General features: G+C 41.3%; 1 protein-coding gene and 1 non-coding gene across 4 annotated transcripts in view; both read right to left on the reverse strand.

The window, feature by feature from the left end:
* Positions 1 to 60: 60 nt before the first annotated feature.
* Positions 61 to 26,201, reverse strand: part of SLC2A12 (solute carrier family 2 member 12) — a 72,262-nt gene continuing 46,121 nt past the window's right edge. For 2 of the 3 annotated variants that reach the window (XM_055535679.1, XM_055535680.1), the window contains 4 exons: positions 19,868 to 19,990; positions 15,702 to 15,834; positions 3,544 to 3,659; positions 61 to 1,960 (listed from right to left, as the gene is read on the reverse strand). In XM_055535679.1, coding sequence (XP_055391654.1) covers positions 1,767 to 1,960; positions 3,544 to 3,659; positions 15,702 to 15,834; positions 19,868 to 19,990 — 566 coding nt within the window. In that variant the 3' untranslated portion in view covers positions 61 to 1,766. Of the gene's footprint in view, positions 3,660 to 15,701; positions 15,835 to 19,867; positions 19,991 to 26,201 lie in introns of all 3 variants that reach the window. The other variant, XM_055535681.1, reaches the window with a different exon arrangement.
* Positions 20,930 to 21,002, reverse strand: TRNAS-GGA (transfer RNA serine (anticodon GGA)). The gene has a single exon. It is a non-coding gene; the product is annotated as a tRNA-Ser (tRNA).

A 26,201-nucleotide genomic window follows, 5' to 3' on the forward strand; every position in this document is an offset into this window, starting at 1 on the left:
GGAATTTTTTTTTTTTTCTTGAAGATTAGAAATGAAAACCTGTATATAAATTGTAGGGAACCAGAGTAGAACTGTATAGATTAAGCATAATGTTTTATGTTGCTAATTTAACATGGTAGAAAATGTTAACCATCTTTTAAAAGTTGCAGAGTTGTAGTTTAAAAAAAAGAAACCTCTTATTACCTACAAGATAAATACAAGAAAAGCTGTGATGGGTTGTACCTCATATGTACCTTTGTTATTCTGGAAAGACTCAACTCTGGTTATAGGAAAAGAATAATCTGAGGTTGATACTCAAGGCTGTATATTAGGAGTCTTGTCAGAAGTTGAAACGTGCTGTTTTAACAAGAAGTGCCCCAGTGTGACTATATTAATACTGCAGTTCAACTTGAACTTGAAAGCCATTTTGCAAGATAAGTCTTTCCCCTTGCTGTGTCTTATTGAATGAAGCTAAAGAGTGACTATTCAATACATGGAATTGCGCCTTTAAAGTTAACAGGAAATACGCATTTGTGAACCAGTGACTCTGGCTCACCCATGAGCCCGGGAATGGTAATAACAGTATCAAGCTGTAGTGGTGCTCGACCAATTGAGTATTAACTAAGAATGATTTTACCTAGAAATCAAACTAAGTGGAGAGTTATATTAGTTCTCAGTTAACATTAACAGAGATAATAATACAACATAGTCTTCCACTAAAACCTTGAATTTCCAAAATGTTTTGGAACCTTTGTGAAAAATTGGAACACTTTAACCTCTATATTCTAGTACATTTTCCCTACCATGTTCTAAAATCTTGAAAACTGTACTGAACAATACATATTATTTTATGTTTATCTTTGTCTTCTCAATACCTTCCCCTGCCCTTCCTCTGACTCTTCATAAGTTGGAGGCAAGGGCTAACTTTTATATTTTCTCTCTTGGGAGAGACTTAATTGTGATTTTCAGACTTCTTTCTCACTTTTTACGTTTGTGTTTAGGTAGCCTCATAAAATATATACAGAATAAAATTCAATGAAAATTATAGGTTCTGGGCAGACTGTTTGAAAAATTTGAGCTTTCACTTAAACTTAATTAACAGTAATTAAGTGATCTCCTGTTCTGCAGTGTTCACAGAAAAAGAAAAAGAGAAGGAGGGCTGGAGGGGAACAAGATGATATAGCCAAGATGCAGATCCAAATGTTCTAAGATTTTTCAGTATTGGAGTGACTTGAAAACTAGGTAGATCAGTAGCTCATCAAAACGCTTTCTCAGAAAAGTGGAAGAAAGACAATCCGACTGGTCTGGTTTCAGGGCTGCTGCTCGTCACCTGGCAAAGTGCCATGGGTGTGACCCACTAGACTTAAAGCTGGTAAGAAATGAGTGTGTCTGATGTCTTCTGGCTTTTCACAAGTGCTGTACATTTTTTTTTTATAAATAAAGACTGTAAATATATACATAAAAATTGTAAGTATTACCCCTTTTTATTTTTGAAAGTGAAAATGCTGTAGTTGGGGTTGTATTAGGTAAAAATTAGCTTCAAAATAGAATTGTTTCATTACAGATTCTGAATAATAAAAGAAAAATAGAATGTTTAAGATACTGAAGTTGAAATCACTTAATGATAAACCTACTAAGTTTATAAACCGTTTCCTGCCCATTTATAATGCATGGCTAAGCCATGAAATAGCTAATGGATACACAGTGTTTGAACTTGCACAGTTTAACAGTTTTGTTAGTATCTTACAATCTGTGATGCTTGGCAAAGAAAAAAAAAATCATACTGATTAATTACCTGTCTTGACCTTTTTTAATGTCAGCATATAATTCCACTGAAGGTTCTTAATAAATTTCTTCAATCGATTACCTCTACAGAACATACTTTCCCTTCTTCCAGAACAAATGAACAATGCATGCTCTAACTTGCGTGAGAAATGTACTGTGCAGAATGGAGATTGCAGATCTTTCTTCATAAGTTGCCCTGCCAATTTTAATGAAGATGGTGTTTTTCAGCACCAGGGCTTTTAGTCATTCTCCTGAGTTTCTGATAATACAGTTTTACTGTTGCTTACAGAGGCTGAAGTCTGACCACTTCATTATAAAGGGCTGCAGTAGATCTTACTTCCTTATATCAAACTGGGACAGTTTGTTACGGGCCGATACAAAAATTTCAGGCTAAATGAAAAGGGCTTTTGACTCTGAGGATTCTCTTTTCTTCAGGGTAATCATATTTTTGTATTCTTTTTCAACTTAGGTTGTTCAATATATTTTGTGTGTGTTTCCCATAGCTTAAGTCACTTAATGGATTACTGCATAAATGGTTTGAGATTTTTTATTGTAGATTTTCTACCAGTGTACCAAATTGTATTGGTAAAATGCCTCCCCACATCTTAAAATTCAACTGGTGCCGTACAGAAAAGAGCAGTCCATTACTGTGTGGGTGAAAACCCAAGTTTTTGGTACAGTCAGTGATCTCTGTTTCATCATAGAAAAGAACATAGTGAGGGAATTGTCCCAATGTCCAGATGTCATTTATTATGTCTGCAAGCATCTGAAAGTCAGCATCAGTTATAGCCCATAGGCTGTAACTTGAGGTAGTGATATTCCTGAGGCGTGTGAAGAACTGCAGGAAACTATGGCTCTAAGTTATGAAAGCCTTACAAAGAGAGACGTGTGCAAGCTTAACTTAGTAACTCAAACCTAATTACTTACAGATTTGGATAAATAACCTAATGACCTGACTCCTTCTTTTCTCATGTTTACTAACAACTACTACTAAATAAATATGATCCCACGATTTTGAAAGTATCCTTTCTACTCATATATTTTTTAATGTATAGAAAAATGCTTATCTTTCTCAACTATTGCAGAGTTGCTTCTTTTTTAATACTTTGTAATACTAACATCAAATTCATAAAAGAGGATTTTGAATTACATTGTAGTTCATGATTCATAAAATAAGATGGATAATCTTTATAGTTGTTGAACTATAATTAGAAATGATCACTAAAGTCCTAACCAGGACCCCATCCTAACCTAGAACATGTGTGCAATTGTCTGTATTGTGTCTTGGTTCTTTTTTACACAAGACCTAGTGTGGGGAGTGTCTTGGTAGGCAAAGAACTGTAAGCTTATGTTCGGACAACTTATGTGTCTGAATAATAAAGCCACAACAGGCCTCTGTGCATAACAAACTGTAAGATAAAAGTTGCTCTCATCACTAGTTTATCGTCTTTCAAAGGCTCCTCTGTGAAGAAGGTGGAAAATACTGAACCAGCTGGTATTATTTTTATCCTGGTATCCTGCTCAGAGTAAGAAAGAGACCACTTGGGACCTTGTTCCTCAAATACCTTTCATGGCTCCTTTAGGGGGCGGGGTAATGAGTAAAGACTATAATTTCAGGATATCCTTTTTAAACTAGCTCTATGACACTGAAAAGAAAACACAGGAGTGGCTAACACATATTGATAGGAAGACACCATAAGTACTCTCTTTCTGTATCAACACTTGAAGGGTTTTGAGGCCATTAGACCTCTGAAGAAAGCTGCCTTGGCTGTCCCTTACCCCTTAGCTTTTTAGACTCCAAGAACTGCTCTTGGGGTTTTCTTTTTTGAAGCTGTTTTGGCACTAATTCCTCCCGGTGATGACTCATAAAACAAATGTTGTTTTTCACATAGTTCCTGAAAGAGAAAGAGGCACTAATGAAAATGTCATTCTTAATTTACAGTATTTGGGGGGAAAAAATGTGCAGGCTATCATTTTTTAAAATCACCCTGGGGCTTTAATGTTTTAGCTGTGCAAAAAAGACCAATGTTTATTGCAAAGTTTCCATGTGTCACGAAATTCCGGGCACCACAGACCTTTGATCAATCTCATGCAAAGGGTAAGGTGGGGTGTCTTCTCAGAACAACCACGGCATTCCTGTCTGCAAGGAAGGATTCCAAGGGTAGTCTTACGTAGAATGAGTGGAGATTACAATCAAGATCCTCTTATTTTTCCCCCCTTTTCTCAGACTGGTTACCAATATGCCTATATTTGCGTCTACACATTCTGCTTTCTGCATTATTCGCTTGCTCCTGCTTTAACAAATTCATTTCTACAAGATTATTTCCATCAGCATAGAAACATGGTCCAATATTTTATGTTTACTTTTAAAAAGACCACCTTCGAACCTTTCTCTCCCCTTAAATATACTGTCCTATGGTTTAACCAATTCGTTGAGTGGCTACAACATTCCAGGTGTTCTGTGGTTGGAGTAGATAAAGACCTTGCTTTCAAGGATCTTAAATCTTAACAAAGGAGACAAGCACATAAGCATATGATTTCAACTAGTAACAGTGCTAATGAGAAAAGTAAACCAAGAAAGGGGAAAAGAATGACTTAGTGGGGATGTGGAGGACTTTATCATACTGCTGGCATCTCCAAAGATGAGGTGACATTTGGTCAGAAACTGGAGTGAAGTTAGGGAGGAAACCATGTGAAGGACTGCAACTAAGGACCATGTTACAGACAGTCCAGCATGGCTAGAACATGGCGAATACATGAATGACAGGTGAGGCTGGAGGGGTAGGTAGCAGCCATAGTTAAGAAGCGTGAATTTTATTTGAAATGTAGTAGGATTTTGAGCTGAAGAACGACAAAAAGATCCATCTAGCTGCTGTATGGAGGATGGACTGCAGAAGGTGGAAGTTGAAAGAGGACTAGTTTGGAGGTTAGTCCAGATAAAAGATGGTGGCTTGGAGTTAGAATAGTACTGGTAGAAAGTGTATATTCACATGTTCACAGCTAACAAGACTGACAAGTGTAAGGAACAGCATGGATGAGTCCTAAGCCTCTGGCCTCAGAGGTTCCCCCAAGCAAAAGACTTGTGGAGGAAATATGAGAAGGGTGGTCAATGGTACTGGGAATCCAGAGTTCTGTGTAGGTCATGTTAAATTAGAGATGCCTATGGACATTCTAACCGAAGATGTCAAGTAGACAGATTTGGGAACTGAAAATCAGGTAAAAGGTCAGAGACCAGAGAAAATCATTTGGGTATCATCAATTTATGGATGGCTTATAAAGCCAGGGGAATACACCCAAGAAGTGAGTGTAGATGGAGATCAAGGATGGAGCTCTGGGCATTATGGTATTTGGAAGGAGGGAGGAAGGAAGGACGGAAAGGGAAACAAAGGAGACCAGGGAGTCACTGATGGGGGAGGAAAACCAAGAAAGTACAATATTCTAGAAGATAAGTAGAAGAAAAAGTGTTTAAAGATGGGAGCATGGAGAACTGGGCACATACTGCTTGAGTCACATAACAGGAACGTAACAGGTTTGGTAACAGCAGAAGTCAATGGGGAGTAAGAAAGCAGGAAAGAAAACCTGAGTGGGGTGAGTTCAATACTGAATGAGAGGTGAGGGTGTGGAGACAACAAGCAAGATACTCTGTAACTGAATAGTGGGAGCAAGGAGTGGGTAGTACCTGAGGGGAATTTGAGATTTGAGGTCTAGGGAGGTATTTTGTTTAGGATGGGAAGTACTGTAGCTGTGTGTGTGTGTGTAGTGATAATCCCATTCTGCTATGTCCCTTCAGTCGTGTCCGACTGTGCGACCCCATAGATGGCAGCCCACCAGGCTCCCCCGTCCCTGGGATTCTCCAGGCGAGAACACTGGAGTGGGTTGCCATTTCCTTCTCCAATGCATGAAAGTGAAAGTGAGGTTGCTCAGTCGTGTCCAACTCCTAGCAACCCCATGGACTGCAGCCTACCAGGCTCCTCCGTCCATGGGATTTTCCAGGCAAGAGTACTGGAGTGGGGTGCCATCACCTTCTCCAGATAATCCCATAGAAGGGGGAAATTGATAACATACTCAAGACAAATGGAAGAATTGGCCTTTATACCAAGACGCAGAAAACGGGCATAGATGTAGGTAGTTTAGTAGATGGCATAGAGCATGAGGTGGGCTCTTTATTTCTCTCTCTCTCTCTTTTTGCGTGTGTGTGAACTAAAAAGCCAAGACCATCATCAGGGGGTGAGGAAGTGGGACGGAATGCTGGAGGTTTGAGAGGTGACAGTGTGAGGTCGCCATCTAGGACAGTAGGGAAACCAACTGCAGAAGGACATTCCTGGAAACCTACTTGAGATTTACGTTCAGCAATTCAAAACTGGACTCACCTATCACAGTTGGCTATTTTCTCCAGCCATGTGTAGTTCCTCAGATGCAGGGAAAAAACAGGCTAAGAACAGACTTAATCACATTTGCCTGATTAGGAATAGACTTATCTAAGATTTGCCTGAACAATGAAGGGAGAGGGGACAAGGTAAAGGGAGGGGTGGTGCATGGAATCTAACGTAAGAAAGGAAGTGGACGATGACTCTTCAGTGGATTCCCAGTCCTGGCAGATGTTTGAGAGAGTGAGCTGAAATGCAGAGTGGTCCGAGGGTACATGGGAGGCTTGTGAAAGGAGCGGTGATGGGTTAAGACAGTCAAGACGGTGATCATCTTGTTTGTTCCCATTCCCAGCAAAACTGGACTGTAGCTGATGTCTTCACAAACTTTCACTCTCAAGCCTCCTTGGTCCCTTCTGTCCTCCCAACCCCACTGAGACTGTACCCAGCAACCCGTAGTCACCACCCCTCTTTGTACTTGGCCACTCCGCAGCATTTAACATCATTTGGTGCCACCTTCCCACAACACTCCTTCTGGCTTCAGTGATTCCATATTTTCCGGGCTCCTCTCCAACCCCACTGTTGGCGCCTTTTCAGAGCTTTCCATGCTCACTCTCCCCTGCTTGTTCTCTGAATGTTGGCATAAACTAGGGCTTGGTCCTGGATCTCATTCTCTTTGCTCTGCTCTCTGACTAGATGATCTCATCTGGTTCCATAACCTACATACCATTTATTCCCAAATCTGACCCAGACTCTGAATGTCTCCAGAATCTCATATATCCAGCTGCCAATGAATACACATCCATCTGATGTCAAATGGACATCTCTGAAATCTTTCCAGCTCTGAAACCAAGTTCTCTTTCAGGCTCCCCCATTTTACCATCCATGCAGCTTCTCAAGCTAAAAATTTAGTTATTATCCTGACTATTTCATTGCTGTGGTTTAGTTGCTCAGTCATGTCCAACTCTTTTGCAACTTCATGGACTGTAGCTGCCAGGGTCCTCCATCCATGGGATTTCCCAGGTAAGAGTAGTCGAGTGGGTTGCCATTTCCTTCTCCAGGGGATCTGGCCAGCCCAGGGGTTGAACCCATATCTCCTGCATTGCAGGCAGATTCTTTTGCTGCCCAGCCACTGGAGAAGCCCCACTACTTCATTACCTTACTCCTATATTGAATTCATTCATTCATCCATTCATTTTCAATAATGTGCTTCAATTATATGCAAAGAAATTATTCCAGGTGCTGGGAAACTACAGTGAACTAAGTATACAAAAACTAGGGCAGAGACCCTGAGTCTTAACCATTTCCTGGTGTGTTTGGGATACAGCAGAATGACCTATACAGCTGGTAAGAGTGAAAGTGGGGAAGAGTGGTAGAGTATGTAGACCTGCATGGGCCTGAATACACATTGGAAGGACTGAAGTTGAATCTGAAGCTCCAATACTTTGGCTACCTGATGCAAAGAGCTGACTCATCGGAAAAGACCCTGAGGCTGGGAAAGATTGAAGGCAGGAGGAGAAGGGGATGATAGAGAACGAGATGGTTGGATGGCATCACCAATTCAATGGACGTGAATTTGAGCAAACTCCGGGACATGGTAAGGCACAGGGAGGCTGGGTGTGCTGCAGCCCGTGGGGTTGCAGAGTCAGATGTGACTTGGCAACTGAACAACATGGGCCATCAAAGCTGCTGGCAGAGTTGAGCAAAGCAATGGCTTGATCACATTTAAAGGGGTCACTGGTTGCTGTGCTGAAAACACTGGAGGGGATGGAGTCTGAAAACAGGACCAGTTAGGTGGGTCTCAGGTGGCTCAGTGGATAAAGAATGCACCTGCAATGCAGGAGATGAAGGCAGATGTGGGTTCAATCCCCAGGTTGGGAAGATCCCCTGGAGGAGGGCATGGCAATCCACTCCAGTATTCTTGCCTGGAGAATCCCAATGGACAGAGGAGCCTGGTGGGCTATAGTCCATAGGGTTTCAGAGAGTTGGACATGACTGAAGAGAATGAGCATGCACAGATGGTTACTACAGTAATACAGGAGAGAGCATAGTGACTCAGATCAGGGAAAGAACAGTGAAGATGGCCAGGTTTTAGATGTATTTTGAAATAAGAACCAACACTATATTCTGAAAGATTGAACATGGAGTGGGAGGGAAGGAGAGGGAAGACTCGAAGGTCTGTGGCCAGAGCAAGTAGAAGGATAAGGTTGACCTCAAGTGAGGTGGATGTCTGTGAGTGGAGTAGGTTTGGGGGGCATTGGGGTTGAATTTAGATCATGCTCAGTTTGAAAGATTTGTTAGACATTTGAAAAAAGGTGTAGAGCAAAGAGTTGAATAAACAAGACTTGAATTCAGGAAAGATATTGAAGCTAGAGGTATAAATGTTGAAATCAGTGGCATATGGATAGTATAAGTGCCATGGCTTTAAGATCAATGAGCCATTGAGGGACAGAGAGGTGATGAGAGGATGAAGCCCCAGGGCACGCCAACTTTAAGACCGTGAAACAGGAGATGGATCCAGCAGAGGATGCTGAGAAGGAGCGAGTGGCAGAAGACAACCAGGAAGTTGGTCCCTGAAGGCAGTGAAGCAAGGGTCTTGGAAAGAAGGACATGCTCACCCCAGTCCATGCTGGTGATGGTCACTATCCCAGCCATTTAGATGCTGACCGAGAACTGAGCACTGGGTTTAGCAACGCGGAGTAACCTGGATGTTAAAAGGAACAATGTCAGTGGAGTAGTGACCAAAAAAGTCTGCTCACTGGAGCAGGTTCATGAGAGAATAGGAAGAGAGGAATTGCTGACAGGGAATAGAGACAACTCTGGAAGAACTTTGCTACAAATAATGGCAAATAAAACATGAAAATAAATGACAGCAGAGCAAAACCTAGAGACGAAAATGGGACCAAAAGACTTTTTTGTTTAAGATGGGGGGGAAAAATCACATAAGATCTTTCTGCTGATGAGAAGGAAAGATCCAGGAGAGAAGGAAGATATGGATAGGGGTGGACCAGGAGTACTGCTGGGGAATGTTCTGGAAAAGCGAAGAGAAGAGGGTGTGAAGTGGTCACCTTCATGTAGCAATAAGTTAAAGGTAGAACCTGGAGGGATGGTACTATATTTCAATACAGACACTGAGATGAGGGTGAGGTGGAAGGTTAGGGAAGTTTCCTTTCTGATTGTGTTCATTTCTTCCGTGAAGTCAGAAGTAGAGGCTTCCCAGATGGCTCAGTGGTAGAGAATCCGCCTGCCAATGAAGGAGACACAAGAGACTTGGGTTCAATCCCTGGGTCAGGAAGATCCCCTGGAGAAGGAAACGGCAACCCACTCCAGTTTTCTTGCCTGGAGAATTCCATGGAGAGAGGAGTCTTGTGGGCTACAGCCCGTGGGGTCACAAAACAGTCATAGACAACTGAGTGAACGGGCACGCATGCGTCCGTGGAGTCAGAAGCAAGGCTGTCAGCAGGAATGAGGAGGGCTAAGGTGGTGGGCTTTCCTCATTGCTCAGTCGGTAAAGAATCTTCCTGCAATGCAGGAGACCCAGGTTCAATTCCTGGGTCAGGAATATCCCCTGGAGAAGGAAATGGCAACCCACTCCAGTATTCTTGTCCAGAATCCCAGGGATAGAGGAGCCTAACAGGCTATAGTCCATGGGGTCACAAGAGTTGGACATGACTTAGGGACTAAACCACCACCACCAAGGAGGTGGGAAGTTCCCAGAGAGAGGAGTTGGTGTTGAGCAGTTGTCTAGGAGAGGCAGTTCATAGACAATGGATGCGGGCAATGGCCAGACAGCATGGGAGGGGCCCTGGAGGTATGAGGGGGATTGAACCTGGGGCCCAGCCTTGTGCTCGTGTGCTTTCTCTGCCATGTGCAGCTGTGTGCCTGCAGACACTAGCTTGGCACACCTTAAAGTAAATCAGGTCACATCACTTCCCTGCTTAAAGTACTTTTGTAGCTTCCCATTGCACTTAGAATGAAATCCACACTCAGTCTGTGAAGCTCTACACATCCATTTCCACTGACTTTCTCACTGAATCTCAAAGATTGTAGCCTCCTCCTGGGCATCTTTCAGTTCTTAGAACAGGTCAAGTATGTTACTGTAGCCTTTGCACTAGCTATTCTCTCTGCATGAATTCTCTTTCCCTCTCTCTTTGCAGGACTGACGATTAGCACTCAGTTTTTATCTGAAATGTTATCTTTCAGGATATCTTCTCAGATCACCAATTCAAAGTACCCACCCAACACACACACGCACACACACACACATTTACTATCTTAATTCTTACAGCACTTTGCTCACTGATTAATGTTATAGCACTTAGAGCAGTGTGTGGCATGGAACAGATGCTTGGTAAACATTCAGAGAATAAATGAATTTGTGTGAATGAATGAAGGAATGGCCACATAAAATTAGCTGCTAAAAGTGAAAAATAATCTAAGCCTCAGAGCTAAAATATTTACAAAACATTAACTTGTGTTTCTCTAATTGCTTCCACTTAAACTGAGGAAAAGAATGAAAGTCACAGCTGAAATAGCACATATGGCAAGTGTCCCATTTTGTGTTTGTAGCTGGCAGGGCATGAGTTCAAAATAAAATCCTTTCAAATTACATTATTAGTGAGATCTTTTCTGACCTCTCCGCTGAGTCATTGTTTATCTTACAAAAAATTTAACAACTTTGGAAGAAGATGTGTTTTCTCAGTCTTGTAGAAACAGAAGGAAAAGAAGCCAGCTCTAAATATGAGAAATGAAAATATTAAGTGGAATGGAGTATCAAATTTGAAGTTAATTCGATATTATAAGTAGTTTCCTTTCTTGCTTAGAAAATCATTGGACATAACATCTGAACTCTGTGTTTCCCTGGTGACAAAAGTTGATTCTTTGTTTCACTAACTTCTAAGTTCAGGAAGACTTTCTTAGCTCAGCTGTGGCCTTCCTCCATCTTCAAGTTTTCTTCAACTTTCATGTCCTCTCAAGTTCCCTGGGGCTTTCTGCCGCCCCATGTTCACTTAGCTAGTTCAATAAATTTTCAATAAAATTATGTATTTTACTTCTAGTTTTGTCTCCACCATTTCCCTCCAGGGAACCTTGTTTAACACCCATACTTCGTATATAACTTTGGTCAATTTACACCATTCAGGCTGCTTACTTCTTAATTTTTAAAGCATTGGCCAATCTGCTGCTTCAAGCTAAGACTTGTCCCAGGTTCTTTGGTATTGTAGAAATCAGTTAACCAAGATTTCTGAAAGCAACTGTTTCCTTTCTGCCCTCAGGTACTGGGCTTCTCTGCAAGAATGCAACCCAGGTAGATACTGCTGCTTGCTGCTGCTAGAAATGAATTCAAAATGCAGAAGTGTTTTGCCAACTCATCTTTCATAATTCACACCTGTGCCATTATCTATATCTGTTCTACATCAACCTCCTGGCATAAGAAGAGTCTGCCTTTGGCTTTTGGATCTCTCCTAATTTGCAATGTAAAACTTTCTTGGAGAGGGTATGGATTTAAGTTTGAGTAATTGTTTGACTCAAAAGGAACAGAAATGTGATTCTTTCAAAAACATTTCATAATGCAGAATTTTGCTAATTTAGATGAATTTCTTCCCTACCCTCAATTCTAATGCATACGTTTTGTTGAATTTTAGCCACCCATATCACTATGTTCTTACGAATGCCTTATTCTGGAGGTCTACTGGATAGAAAGACTGGCTTTTCTTAAGTTTTGTCTTCAAATTTTCATTTGGTTTGAAATTTGATACATTCTGACAGTCCCATATGAAAAAGAAATATCTAAAAGTTTCTTAACTTTAATTCATTGAGAACATTCTGCTTTCAGACTTTTTAAAAAAGAGTGCAATAAGGAGTGATGCATAGTCTTGTTCAGTTCATTCATTACTGCTTTCTCCCTACTTCAATTCTTTAAATTAATACTGCTCACCAGAATGGTAACGAACCCTTACCTTTAAAGGAATTCTCTTCCCCAATACATGTGACCTTCCTTTGCACTTGCCAACACAGTGTATCGCAATGGTCTGTTTTCTGGTCTGTCTCTTCAAATAAGGAACTTATGAACTCTGGATACCTTCAGTTCTTTCCTAATACAGTGTCTAGTCCATAGTAGATCATCAACAAAGAACTGAATGAATAATCTCTGCAGTTGTGGGAAGGGAACAGAATGGTGAAGCCCATTCATCTCCCTTTTCTGAACACATACCTCTTTCATCTCTCGTTGCACAGACTGCTAGGTCATAGATTAAATCTCATCCTATGATCCACAGATCAAAACCTGTTATGATTTATATTGTTGTCTGCAATTTAATACCCACATACAGTGAATTCAGCTTTGGATCAACGGACCACATGGTGGATGTTTTTCAGTCATCCACTAGGAATCAATTTTAATCTAGGCACTGTAGAAGTTACAAAAGAAAGATAATGGGTCAAGACCATCCCTGGAAACCAAAATTTTATAACGTACTTAAGGAAGTAAAACCACAAGAATTTTAGCTAGGGCAACATAAAAAGAAAATAGGACTAGAAAATCTTGAAGATCCAGGAGAAAGGAATACTATCCAGGGCTAGGGTTACTCAAGGCTTTGAAGATGAAGATTTGGCCTTAAGGCAAAAGGATGTGTGGCTAAGATATCAAAGATAACTATCATGTAAGAGTAGAAGGAGAAAGAAGGAATTAAGAGTTGACGAGGTAGGAGAAGAAGCCCCAGGGGGAAAAATTGTTTCTTAGGAGGTAAAAGGGTTTCCCAGGTGGCATTAGTGGTAAAGAATCCACTTGCAATGCAGGAGAAGTAAGAGATGCGGGTTCGATCTCTGCGTTGGGAAGATCCCTTGGAGAAGGAAATGGCACCCCACTCCAGTATTCTTGCTTAGAGAATCCCTTGGACAGAGGAGCCTGGCGGGCTACAGTCCATAGGGTTGCAAAGTGTTGGACATGACTGAAGTGACTTAGCATGCATGCAGGAGGTAAAAGACTTTCAAGAAACAGTAGGGGTGGGACTTCCCTCACAGTCCAAAGTAGCAAAGAGTCTGAGCTTCCAACGCAGGAGGCCTGGGTTCATTCCCTGCTCAGGGAACTAGTGGAGAAGGCAATGGCACCCCACTCCAGTACTCTTGCTTGGAAAATCCCATGGACAGAGGAGCCTAGTAGGCTGCAGTCCATGGGGTCGCTAAGAGTTGGACACGACTGAGTGATTTCACTTTAACTTTTCACTTTCATGCATTGGAGAAGGAAATGGCAACCCCCTCCAGTATTCTTGCCTGGAGAATCCCAGGGACATGGGAGCCTGGTGGGCTGCCGTCTATGGGGTCGCACAGAGTCGGACACGACTTCTCACCAAGAAGCGACTTAGCAGCAGCAGCAGCAGGGAACTAGATCCCACATGCTGCAATTAAGGCCTGGTGCAGCCAAATAAATAAATGACTTTAAAAAAAAAAAAAGAAAGAATAGATGTGATAGGTTAAATGTGACAAACAAACAAACAAAAGACCTTTGCCCTTCATTTCATCAAGACATAAGTCACTCTCTATGTGAATCTGGGCTGGCCTTAGGACTTGTACTGACAATAGAAATTGATGGAAGTGATGTAGCGGGACTTCCAGAATGGAAACCTCACGGAACCTTGCAGCTTCTGCCTCCACTACCTGGGAATGCTGCCCCGAGTCTGACAGGTGAGGAAGCCACATTAGCCTCATGGAGGATGAGGCCACCCGAAGAGAACTGAAACTCCCCTCTATGTCAGCATCTTCCACCAGCTGCCCTTCCTGCTGATGCTGGAGTCACATGACTGAGCTCAGGCGAAATGAGCAGGGGCCCCACCCAGCCAAACCAAAGAATCATGGGAAATAGCAACTAGTGTATTTCAAGCCACTACATCTGGGGAGAAGGTTTTATATCTAAACAGACCACTGATGTGAAACAAGCTCTTAGGAGAGGATGAGAAGTAAAGGGTGACCAACAGAGGTGGATGTCAACAGGGTCCTGGCATCTCAGTTCCGGAAAAGGCCTGCCTCTGTCAGACATGTTTCCAGTCTACAGATGAATGTGTTATTAAGGTCTGAAGATATTCCTTATGTAAATCATGTATGTGTAATTAATTGTCTTGTTCAGATTCTGCGCTCACCAAGAAACCCAATTGTTTGACTTTAACTTGTATAGAGCCAGACAATGCTCTGACCAGGCCAAGGGGATATCTGGCTTTCATGACAACTATATATATATTTTTTTGTAAGTGAATAATTTTCATTTTCATTGAATACTTTTAAAATAAGGCCTTATCTGCATCAAAAATTAGCCTTACAGTTGATATTTATGCTGAATTAAGAGAAAAGTTTTTCTGCTTACTAAAAGGAAATGTCTTTAAAATGTAAGCCTTTTTATGTTTGTTTGTTTTTGGCTGCCCCACTCAGCTTATGGGATCTTAGTTCCCCAACCAGGGACTGAGCCCAGGCCCTGGCAGTGAGAGCACTGAGTCCTAATTACTGAATGACCAGAGAATTCCTTGTAAAACATTTTAAAGTATATAAAGTACAAAGTAAAAATCGTCCGTACTCCTACTTCCTTTATACCCTAATAATAATAATAACAAATAATTATTTTATAATACTTTTAAACCAGGATTAAAAACTCAGTCTATATATTTGCACACATATACCTGTCAGTGTCTGTCAGTTCACCTCTCAAGTTTATTCTTCCTTCAGACAAAAGCAGAAGAATCACTGTGCTTACAAATTTCTTTAGCCATCATAACATTTCTCTCTAGTGTACTGGAAGTATTTTTAGAAGAAAATCAAACTGTAAATATGTATTTTCCTCCTGTTATGTTAAAGCCTAAGCACAAGTATTCCTGTATTTCAAGTAGAATGATTAAAAGCTAGGAAGAGTAGCAAGTTCCCTTTCATGCCTGACCTCTGTGCACTGATCGCCTCCTCCCGCAGGCCAGTTTCATCACTCAGAGTTGTGAGCTCCGTTCCTAAAGAAAACAGGGGTTTTCTACAGCCCACTGCTGTGTTGAATTGTTTAAGCAATCTCTCCATGTGAGTTTTATTTAACCAGTGTTCTAATTGCCTATTCATTAGGAAACTCTTCATCTTGCATAACATACTTTGTGCCATATTTGGAATAATTCTAGACATTTAAGCCCAAGAGTTTTCCTGGTAATCTTAGCCTTCATGCGTGTTTAGAGCTTCAAGAAACCTACCAGTGTGATACAGAAGGCTGAAGCCCACTGTTTTAGCACAGGGTGAGCATGTCATTCTGGGACCAATCTGAAACCCCAAACAAAAAAACCACTCCTGTGAGACGGAGGCACAGAGACGGGAGAGGTTCTTCAATCATTACTGAAAAGAGCTTTGGAAGACTAGAAAACCATGCTTATTCTAAATTCTTAGGTGAATTATGCAAATTAAACACATAGCAGAGAAACTAGAATTATTTTTTGAGATATGGTTCCCCACCAAAGCATATATCCTAAAATAATTTCAGATATTATCATTTCATTGTATATAAAAGCTGAATTTTTGAGCTAAGAGTGCTGTTCAGAGAGCAATGCACGCAATACTCACTCTTTTGCCAGCTCCATTGATATTTGTTCCAAAGAGCATCCCTTTGTTTCAGGTATAAACACAATAACAAAAACCAGGGATGCTAGACTCATAACTGTATATATAAAGCACACCCACGGCAGGCCAATGAGATCTGGGGGAGACAAAAGAAACTAGTTAGAGATGCATTTTGTGTGGCTTCCATCCTATTTGTGGATAGACACTTCTTAGGGCACATATAAAAACATATGTATTTTCAAACATGCCAGTAGTAGCCAGGGAAATAGCAATCACAAATGAAAAATATAGCCAGCATCTGAAAGGTTCATTTTCACAAACAACCCCAGCTCTCCCTGGTGAAGTGAATAACAGTCTTGTAAGGATCACAATTTAAACTCAATGCCATTTTCTTGGTGAACATACTTTTTGTTTTCAAAATGGTAATAGACATGTTCGTTGCAAAACAAACAAACAAAAAGAATCTTGAATAACACAGAAACACATAAAGCTGAAAGTAAGCTATCCTCAAACAACACAGAAACACATAAAGCAGAAAGTAGGCACTCTCCTCTCTCCTCACCCCCTACAGTTCCTCTCTTGGGAATCACTGCCATAGCAGTTTGGTTTCTATTTGGTCGACATTTGTAAAGACATTTATACAAATGGACTCTTCTTGGAATGAGCTCCCCCTTCTTTACTCTGACTTGAATAAATCACTTCATGTTGGCAGCATTTCATCATTTTAGTAGCTGGCACTGTATTTGCAATGCTGCTTCCTGGATTCAGAGGGAAAAAAAGTGATAATGGTTTGAATGAAGGATATTAACTTGCTAAGAAGCATCAGGAAGAAGCAGGATCCTCCAGGTTTTGATGGATCTTATCTGCTAACCTAGTGTTTCCTCTGATGGCTTCTTGCCAGAGGTACTGTCCCTTTGTAGTACTGACCAAGGTCAAGGTAAGGTAGCTAGTGAGAGGCGGCCCCCAATGCACTTGAGTCTGACCTTGTATTGCGGCATCCTGTGCACAACAGAAAGTCCAGTGTAGCCAGGAGCAGAGACGAGGAGCCTGGCTCAGACCAGCCACAGACTGACACAGTGCAAATAGCCCTTGGAGTGGCCACAAATCACAGCTAGTCAGTCAGGAACACTGACCGAGCAATTATGCAAGAAGGCAGTCTGGTAAATGCAGAGTGGAAGGATCTACACATATTAAGCACTTGTAGGCCAGCTGTGCTGAGGTGGGTTCAAGAGGAAAAAAAGGCCAGCACTGCAGTCCTCCTGGCAATTTTAATTAAAGTCTGCTCTCTCTTGCCTTTCTTGCTGATGATGCATGGTTTCCCCCAAGCGAATACTTAATGAAGAGTTTAAAGATGTGGTCCTCCTTCCCTCTCTGGGGCATAAAATCAGAAAAGTAGAAGGTGGTGGTTGGGGAAAGCTCATCTCATCAAACTTGTCCCCTTTTCTGTCTCAGTACTTAACAGTGACAGGGAGCTCACCACTTACAAAGATGTACCCTTCATTGTGAATCAGCCCTGTCTGTTCAAACATACTCCTCACTCGTTTCTAAAGCCAAGTCTCCCTTCTGGGAATTTGGGTTCAGAGGCTCTGTTTTGTTCTCTGCATCAGCCTTCTCATTCCTTCTTCAAGACATGCCGCAAATATTTGAATGCACCTCCATCCCTTCCTGAGCATCCTCTTGTCCAAGTCAAACACCCCGAGCTCCTGCAACTGTTCTTCACAGACCATAGGTCACGTGCCCATGTCACCCAGGGTGCCCTCCTTGGGGGACACACTGAAACTCTCTAAAAATATTGTACTCAGAGCTGAAAGCAGTACCCAGCTGTATTATGACCACAGGAGGGTATGTCTGTGTCTCCAGAACATTCTTCTTTTATTGCTACAGCTGACATTGCACTAAAAGTCAGTGCCCAAGGGCTTGCTGTCAAGCAGAACCCTTATATCTTTTACTTGGAAAACTGATTTTTGAAAAGAAGTATAGAATTTCAAACTTAGTCCAATGAAATATCATCTACAGGTCTGAGATCATACCAGGATTTTTTTTTTAATAAATGAATATGCTTTCCAAACATTTGTTCTAAAAGTCCACTCAGAACTTGAGTCTTCGTCAGCTCATCCTGTGTATTAGCTATCCTTCCCAGAGATTTGTGTCATCTTTACTTGTCCTCCATCATTTCCATTCTTTCTTTTATATTTCTCTTTCTCTATATAAATGTCAGGTAAGGGTGTGTGTGTGTGTGTGTGAGAGAGAGAGAGAGAAGGTGAAGGGCATGGATCTATGTGTGTGATCTCAGCAGGAGACGTATGGCTGGTGCAAATGACCAGTTCCTTTGTTTTATCTTGGGCTATTTCCAAAAATGTGGGACATAAATATTTAAAAATTTTATTAAAAACACAAGCTAAGTTTAATTAATAACTCCAAAAGTTCACTTCCAAAAGTAGATGTACAAAAAAAAAAGAAAAAAGAAAAGTGGTCAACAAGATTCAGAAGTACATGAGTTCAAAGACTCTTGTTTTTCCCTCTAGATATATATTTTTTTGAATATACATCCCCTGGAGAAGAAAATGGCAACCCATTTCAATATCCTCGCCCAGAAAATCCCATGGACAAAGGAGCCTGGTGGACTACAGTTCATGGGGTTGCAAAGAGTCAGACATGACTGAGAGACTAAGTATGCACTCATGAACGACTTCTGAAAATGTATATATTATCTCTCTATATATACACTATTTAAAATTTATGCATTATATATATACATATACATATAAAATAAAGAAAACTCATTAGTCAGTTTTTGAGGATGCTGGGGAGCCACCTTATTATTTTGAAAACTAGAAAATAAAGAGAAAGTTTCAAACATTAATCTTGCTAGTATATGAATCTAGTATATGATCCATACTTCAGGGCAGGCAAACAACTAATGAGAAGAATTTTCTCCTTAGAGAAATACTGCTGATAAAATTCAGTTGTTGTTAAGTCGCTCAGTTGTATCTGACTCTGTGACCCCATGGACTGCAGCACACCAGGCTTCCCTGTCCTTCATCATCTCCCAGAGCTAGCTCAAACTCATATCCACTGAGTCGATGATACTATCTAATGATCTCATCCTCTGTCGCCCCTTTCTCCTCCTGTCCTCAATCTTTCCCAGCGTCAGGGTCTTTTAGGGATAATGGAAGGAAAATAATGGATCTGAGCAATGATCCTCAAAGGATGCAGGCACGACAAAGTGGGAGACAAACAGGACATGCCTCTAATAGCAGGACACACGCCATCACCTGGGAAGGGGTTTCCAAATAAACAAGAAAAGCTAAATCTTTTCCAGCCTCTACAGATATATAGGCTTCTCAGGTGGCTCTAGGGGTAAAGAATCACCTGCCAATGCAGGAGACACAAAAGACTCGGATTAGATCCCTGGGTTGGGAAGATCCCCTGGAAAAGGAAATGGCAACGCACTCCAACATTCTTGCCTGTAAGATCCCATGAATAGAGGTGCCTGGCAGGCTCCAGTCCATGGGGTCACAAGGAGTCAGACATGACTGAGTGACTGAGCACTCACAGATAAATAGCAGTTTACAGGAAAAAGACAAAGGACAGGAGGTCATATGATATGACTACAATCAGTAAAACCAGCCTGGGAAAAAGTCTATGAAACAAATGACCCAGCTTCTTTATTAAAAATATAAAGTGTGGGGAGGGAAGAAACATAGAGTTGAAACCTGTAAATTATGAGACATACCAATCAACTGTAAATCAGTTATTTGAACTGTGATTCAAATAAAGTATAAAAAATAATTATAAAACAATTGAAAGGATGTGAACCCAGACTGGATACTTGATACCAGGGATTATTAGTACTATTATTTTTAGGGGTGAAAATGCCATTGTAGTCACAGTATTTAAATGTCTTATCTTTTAGAGGTCTCTGTTGAAACTTTAGAGATGTGTTTGAAACATGACTTAAGGTAATTTGTGGGCAGAACAAGTGGGGTCATGACTGAATTAAGGATTGATAATTGTTTAAATTGGGTGGTTGGTACACCAGGTTCACGGCCATCCTCTTTACTTTTGAGTGTTTGAAAATGTTGACAAGAAAGTGTTTTTCAGGTGATGTACTTCCCTAACACCTGTCCTAAGAGCATAAAAGGCCTTAGGGAAAAGCAAGTTCTTACCCGTCACCGTCAAAAATGTCAGAGAGATGAGGAGATTGATGCCCCAGTTCATGCTGGAAGTTAGAGCCATGGCACGTCCTCGAATTCCTCCGGGAAAAATCTCGCTCAGCACCAACCAGGGCACTGGAAGAAAGGGAAGAGTGGACGGGGAACAGCAAAATGATGGAAAATCCACTGAAGCTGACAGCCAGCTCACTGACCTCTGCGAGATTTGTGGTTGCAGGGCCGTGTCCTTCTACATGAGGAAGGAGGAGGGATGTGCTTTCTTTTCTCTCCAGTCGAGTGAGAAACTGAGGGAGCTTGACAAGGGTCCCTGGAAGTAGGGGAGCAACCTGGGTCAGGAGACACTGCCCTGAGAACTGCAAATGGTAAGCACAGAGGCTGGGGCCACCTGCCCACGACAGGAGGCAGCTCTGAGGCTCTGCCAAGCACAGAGCCTCAGTGCAGACGCTGGCTCTACCCACTCTCCTCTGGGCCCTATCCTGTAATCTCCTCTGCCCCTAACCTTGGAGAAGTCCACCATCACAGCTACCGAGTGAGTAGGAGACAGAGCCAGGAGAGTGGAAGAGGAGACTGGCTCCACTCCCTTTCCAGCCTGTGGCAAGCTGGGTGGAGAGAAGCTCTCAATTAAACAGAGCTCTAGGATTTGATTTTATATCAAATATTTGACTTTCTGAAAGGAGACTCTTCTTGGCACAAGAACTGATCCGAGGACTTTTTGTGATCTGAGAGTGACACAGACCACTATAGGACCTGCCTGATGGGATTACTTGACTTCTGCTCACAGCCTATCAAATCCAGTTTGCCTAATAGCTACAAGTTCTTTCAATGGACTCAGCCCTTTACAAACCTTGTTGTCATTGTATCCTTGCTGAATCCCTCCCTATTAGAGACTAACATTACTCTTCCCCTCTTTTAAAGTAGAGGAAAGTGAAAGTGAAGTCGCTTAGTCGTGTCTGACTCTTTGGGACCCCATGGACTGTAGCCTACCAGGCTCCTCCCTCCATGGGATTCTCTAGGCAAGAGTACTGGAGTGGGTTGCCATTTCCTTCTCCAGGCAATCTTCCTAACCCAGGGATCGAACCCAGGTCTCCTGCATTCCAGGCAGATGCTTTAACCTCTGAGCCACCAGGAAAGCCGAAAAGTAGAGGAAACTGAGGTTGAAAGTTCATAATTTGCCAAGGTCCCAACACTGGCTTCCCAGGTGGCGCTAGTGGTAAAGAATTCGCCTGTCAATGCAGGAGACATAGGAGACGTAGGTTCGATCCCTGGATCGGAAAGATCCCCTGGAGGAGGGCATGCAACCCACTCCAGTGTTATTGCCTGGAGAATTCCACAGGCAGAGGAGCCTGGTGGGCTGCAGTCCATGGGGTCACAATAAGTTGGACATGACTGAGCGACTAAACACTAACAGAGCTCGGAGGTGGCATGGAGCCCGACCGTCTCTGGATCTCACACTTTTTCATCTCAGTGCGCTCTTGGGAGTGGCTCAATAAATATTTGTTAATGAACATGTAGATAAGGAGTATAAGCACTTCTGATGCTGAAGAAAGAAGGGCTTAGGAGTTGCCCCAGCCCTGGCTCTGTGCTGGCTAAGTCACCTTGTGTTGCAAACCCAGTGTTTATACCCAGACCAGCTGCATCCTCCTACCCCAGAGGAGGAAGAAACAAGAGGCTGAGGAGGGCCCCCCTTGACCAGCAACCACTCGGGCTGCCTGTGCCAGAATCATGGGGCTGTCACCTGGGTCTCTGACGGAAAATTTACCTCTCGTAGCAGGATCACGCTCTGTAGAGAGAACATCTGCTCAAAGTAAATTTGCTGTTTCAAAGAAAAATATTTAAATTACAGAAGAGGGCTGCAAACACATTTTTTTCCCCTTGATTATTTGCTCCAAGTGAATCTACATACAGTTACCTTGAGGGTATGGAAAAGAATTGCAAGCAAAGGAACATGATTACTGTTGTTCTAATTAATAAGGAATTCCAAAATAACACTCCAGAGCCCTCCCCTCCACTCTGCCCCAAAGTCCTTCACCAGATTCCTGCAGATTATATCCTTGGAGACCAGTGCAAAGATCAGGTAACCTTGCCCTGAGCTTTGCAGACTGAGGATCTGGCTCTGAGAAGAGTGACAGCTGCGTAATTTTGGTGAAGCCTTTGTAACAAGGCTGTCCTTGAGCAAATACAAGATAAAAGTAAGTAAGTTCGCTTTGTTGAAGACAAATCATCTATGCCAAAGACCAGTCCCCCTGGGCTCCTTCCTGCCATGGGTATTTGATTCAGGTAGGAGTCCTGCTTTCGAACTGTGGTATTGGAGAAGACTCTTGAGAATCCCTTGGACTGCAAGGAGATCAAACCAGTTAATCCTAAAGGAAATCAACCCTGAATATTCATTGGAAGGACTGATGCTGAAGCTGAAACTCTAAAACTTTCGCCCTGTTGCAAAGAGCCCACTCATTGGAAAAGACCCTGATGCTGGGAAACATTGAAGGCAGGAAGAAATGGGGATGACAGAGGATGAGATAGTTGGATGGCATCACCAACTCAATGGACATGAGTTTGAGCAAACTCCAGGAGATAGTGAAGGAAAGGGAAGCCTGGTGTGTTACAGTCCATGGGGTCTCAAAGGCTTGGACACAACTTAGCGACTGAACAACAACGACAATGTTAAAATAGCTTTAACAGATTTCAGAATCATAAAAAGTACAGGTTTTCAGATCCATAGAGAGTGAAATAAAAATGTGAAAGTGCTATTTGCAGAAAGATAGAACTTTCTGAAGGGTAAAGTCCCTCCATGGCAGTCTTAGGTGAAAGATGGTGCCAGAATTTTATGTCTCCACATTCTCTGGAAAAGGGCTGTGAGTACCCACAGCAAAGGGAATGGAGAAGCTGTTTCAAGTCATAAGTTAAAAAGCAAAGAGGTATAAACTATCACAGGAATTTAATATATTGATATTTAATAATAGATGGAAGTTTGTTTTTTTTTTAATCCCAAATGTTTTTCCAATGAGAGAGCCTAATTTCTCACCACCAAAAATCAAGTTATTGCCACATGCTGCAGTAAAGTGGTGGCTCTCTCTGGAGTAGTCAGAGATATAATAATTCTTCCACAGTGAGTGCAGCCATTCACTGCAGGTGAGCAGGCCCTGCAACAATTCTCCTTGACATCTATTATTTCACCTTTTACCTTACTCTTCCAGGACCACCTCTGAAATATGTGCCTCTATAAATGTCTGCGTGAGTCTTTAAACTCTTTTCCAGGTTACAAGGATTGAGAAAATTTTGGACTTGCTGGGAGATGATTGTCCACAAATATTGAGACTCATATTTCACATGGTATTCAATCACCAAGGTTGCCTGTCAGAACAGGCCTGATCCAGATGAAATCTGTGGTGTTTATGGCTGCACAGAGTGCCATAAAACGACCATGAGGGACAAACTCATTGAAGTGGCTCTGTGTGCAGCAGAGGACACATACTTGGATAAATAGGGCCTATCATGGAAACGGCTGAGCTCTGCCATGTCAGCAGCCATGCTTATCTCCCTCTCCTCCTATATTTCTGCCACTGCTGAACATTTTTTTCCACTGAGGCTGTCCTTTCTCTCCCTGTGCTTTCAGATGTAAACCCTGCAACATTTCAGGCATGCTTTCCATTTGGCTTGAGCATTTCCTGAACCACGTGGCATGGCAGCCTCAGGTCTGAAAGACTCATGGAAGGCTTGAAACTTTTACCTTACCTTGAAACTGTTAGGGAACTCCTAGCAACTTGGAGGAAGTTCTACAGTTAAGCTGTAGAGTTCCCAACAACCTGATGGAGCCAGTGTCCTATACTTTGTAGGAGTGAAGCCAAATCCTATGGCTTTTACTGACTTTGCAGGCAATGTGCAGCAGACCCAGCTCTCCTTTCACTGTAAAGAGGTACTTATAATGTGAATTTGAAAGGGAGTATGCCCATTTCCTTCCAACTAGATGTTTAAATTATGGTCTTATAAGTTCCTTGAGTGGGAAAATCTTGTCCTTTAAAAATATACTCCTCCATAAGCCACCATCAGGCTTTCCAGGTATCTCAGCTGGTAAAGGATTCTCCTGCAATGCAGGAGACCCTGGTTCAATTCCTGGGTCAGGAAGTTCCACTAGTGAAGAGATAGGCTACCCACTCCAGTATTCTTGGGCTTCCCTGTTGGTTCAGATGGTAAAGAATCCACTTGTAATGCAGGAGACCTGGGTTCGATCCCTGGGTTGGGAAGATCCCCTGGAGGACATGACAACCCACTCTAATATTCTTGCCTGGAGAATCTCCACGGACAGAGAAGCCTGGCTGGCTACAGTCCATAGGGTCGCAAAGTGTCAGACATGACTGAGCGACTAAGCACAGCACAGCAAACCACCATCCACAACATCAGCAATGATATTGTAGCTTTACTTTATTTTTTGTATTTTCCCTTCTCTCAGTCTCTCTGAATTTTGCTCACTCCTGGCCACTTTTAAAATAGATACTTTATTCAAGAATCTTAACAAACCAAGAAAAGCAATGAAATAAAGCCTCAATGTTCCCCAATCTTTCTATTTTAATGATTTCTAGTCAGAATCCATCAGAAATGATTTTCTAAAATATTTTAGGAGAAATTGGATTATGTGGATTAATTGGATTAAATTTTAAATCCTTAAAAAAATTCCAGAGTTAAAGATGGAACCCTATTGTGAGCAGGTACCAATTGGGAATAAGAACTGTGGCAGGGTCTCCAAGCTTTAATGCTTGCGTAGCCTTTAAAATAATTAGAAAAGCTAAGTACTTTCTTTCATTTATAAGTCGACATCTCACTTTTTTTTTTTACCATAAATTTAAATGACAGCAAAATATGCAATTTCAATGATAGTTTATTTATTTATTTTTGATGGCATTTAAAATCTATGTTTATAATAGAGAATATTTATATCACTCAAATAGTTCCAGTGGAATTTAAATACCATCTCTATTTGATATTCATCTTCATCCATTTAAAAATATAGCAATATGGCATTAACATAAAGTTTACATTTTTAAATAGATGAAATATTCTCAAGAATAATATAAATTGATGGGGAGTTGAACATTTTTTATAATAGCAGTGTCACTACCTTCTTTAAGTTAACAAAAAAAAATTTGTTGTAATGATAAATCAGTTGATAACTTGATTAGCTCAGCCTATAGGTTTGTTGAAAGAAAATTATTAGAAATATCTAAGCTTAAGAAGTATTATTATATAGTCATTAGAGTCATTTTTCTAGTCCACATCTACACCAATATCTCCAACTGCCTTTTTGATTAGTGTTCCTCAGGTTTTTATAATTGGGGACATATAGTCATAATAAGATTTCTGGAAGGTAATAGATGTGCTTTCTTTTAAGTGGAAGAAGAGTTTTTAGTGGGAAGATAAGGAAGAAGAAACTAGGAAACAGATTTTTCCTGAAGATCAAGAAATTGATTTCCTTTAATGAATCATTGAAGGAAGATTCCAGAAAGTAGCCCCCAAGAGTAAGCTTATCCCAATTTGCAGATCACTGAACTAGAATTCAAAATGAAAACCAAGTAAAACGGAAGGAGTTACAAAAAAGTAGTCCACTCTGGTTTACAGTATGATGTGAATGGCGTGCTTCACACGTAACATTTTATATTGTACTTTTCTTATGAATGACACTTCAGTATTCATAATAAAAAATATAATAAAAAGTATTATAGTTTTTAATGTTGCAAGTGTTCTTTGGAAAAATGCTTAACATGTTCTGAAGAACAATAAAGTAACAAGTGCATACTGTGCTTATTAAGATAGTGTTAAAATCTTTACTCTATTTCTTTAGTGTTTTCACTGTCTGATATTCATAATTTTTAAGGGCATGAGGCAATGATCAAAGTGCAGGTCAGAGAGGAAAGTTAAACACCAATGTATTATATTATGTGAACAGTTGTTGATGGCTATGTAATAAATGGTGAGATTTCTCTGTGTTTAGCTGTGTTTGTGCTACAAAAATACAGTTTCAGACTCTTTGATTCTTTTGGGAACCACTGTGCATCATTTAACTCCAAAGAGGAAAGTGAAATTTAATTAGCAAAGGGCACATATTTCTTTTCTTTAAGTTTTTCCTCTTTTGCTTGGATGCAAATTTAGTATAAAACCATTCAGATACTATTGTTGGTTTACTTTGGATTACTGTAATGACTAACACCAGAGAACCAAATAAATCACCACTTTAATCAAGCTAAATATCTTTCAACTTAATTAACTGGGTGGGGTGGGGGGGGAGGAGGAACAGTATTGGTACGAATTTTGGTGATAACTGAAACATAAAACTTGA

This window comes from Bubalus kerabau, chromosome 9 (assembly GCF_029407905.1).
Source record: "Bubalus kerabau isolate K-KA32 ecotype Philippines breed swamp buffalo chromosome 9, PCC_UOA_SB_1v2, whole genome shotgun sequence".
NCBI lineage: Eukaryota > Metazoa > Chordata > Mammalia > Artiodactyla > Bovidae > Bubalus > Bubalus kerabau.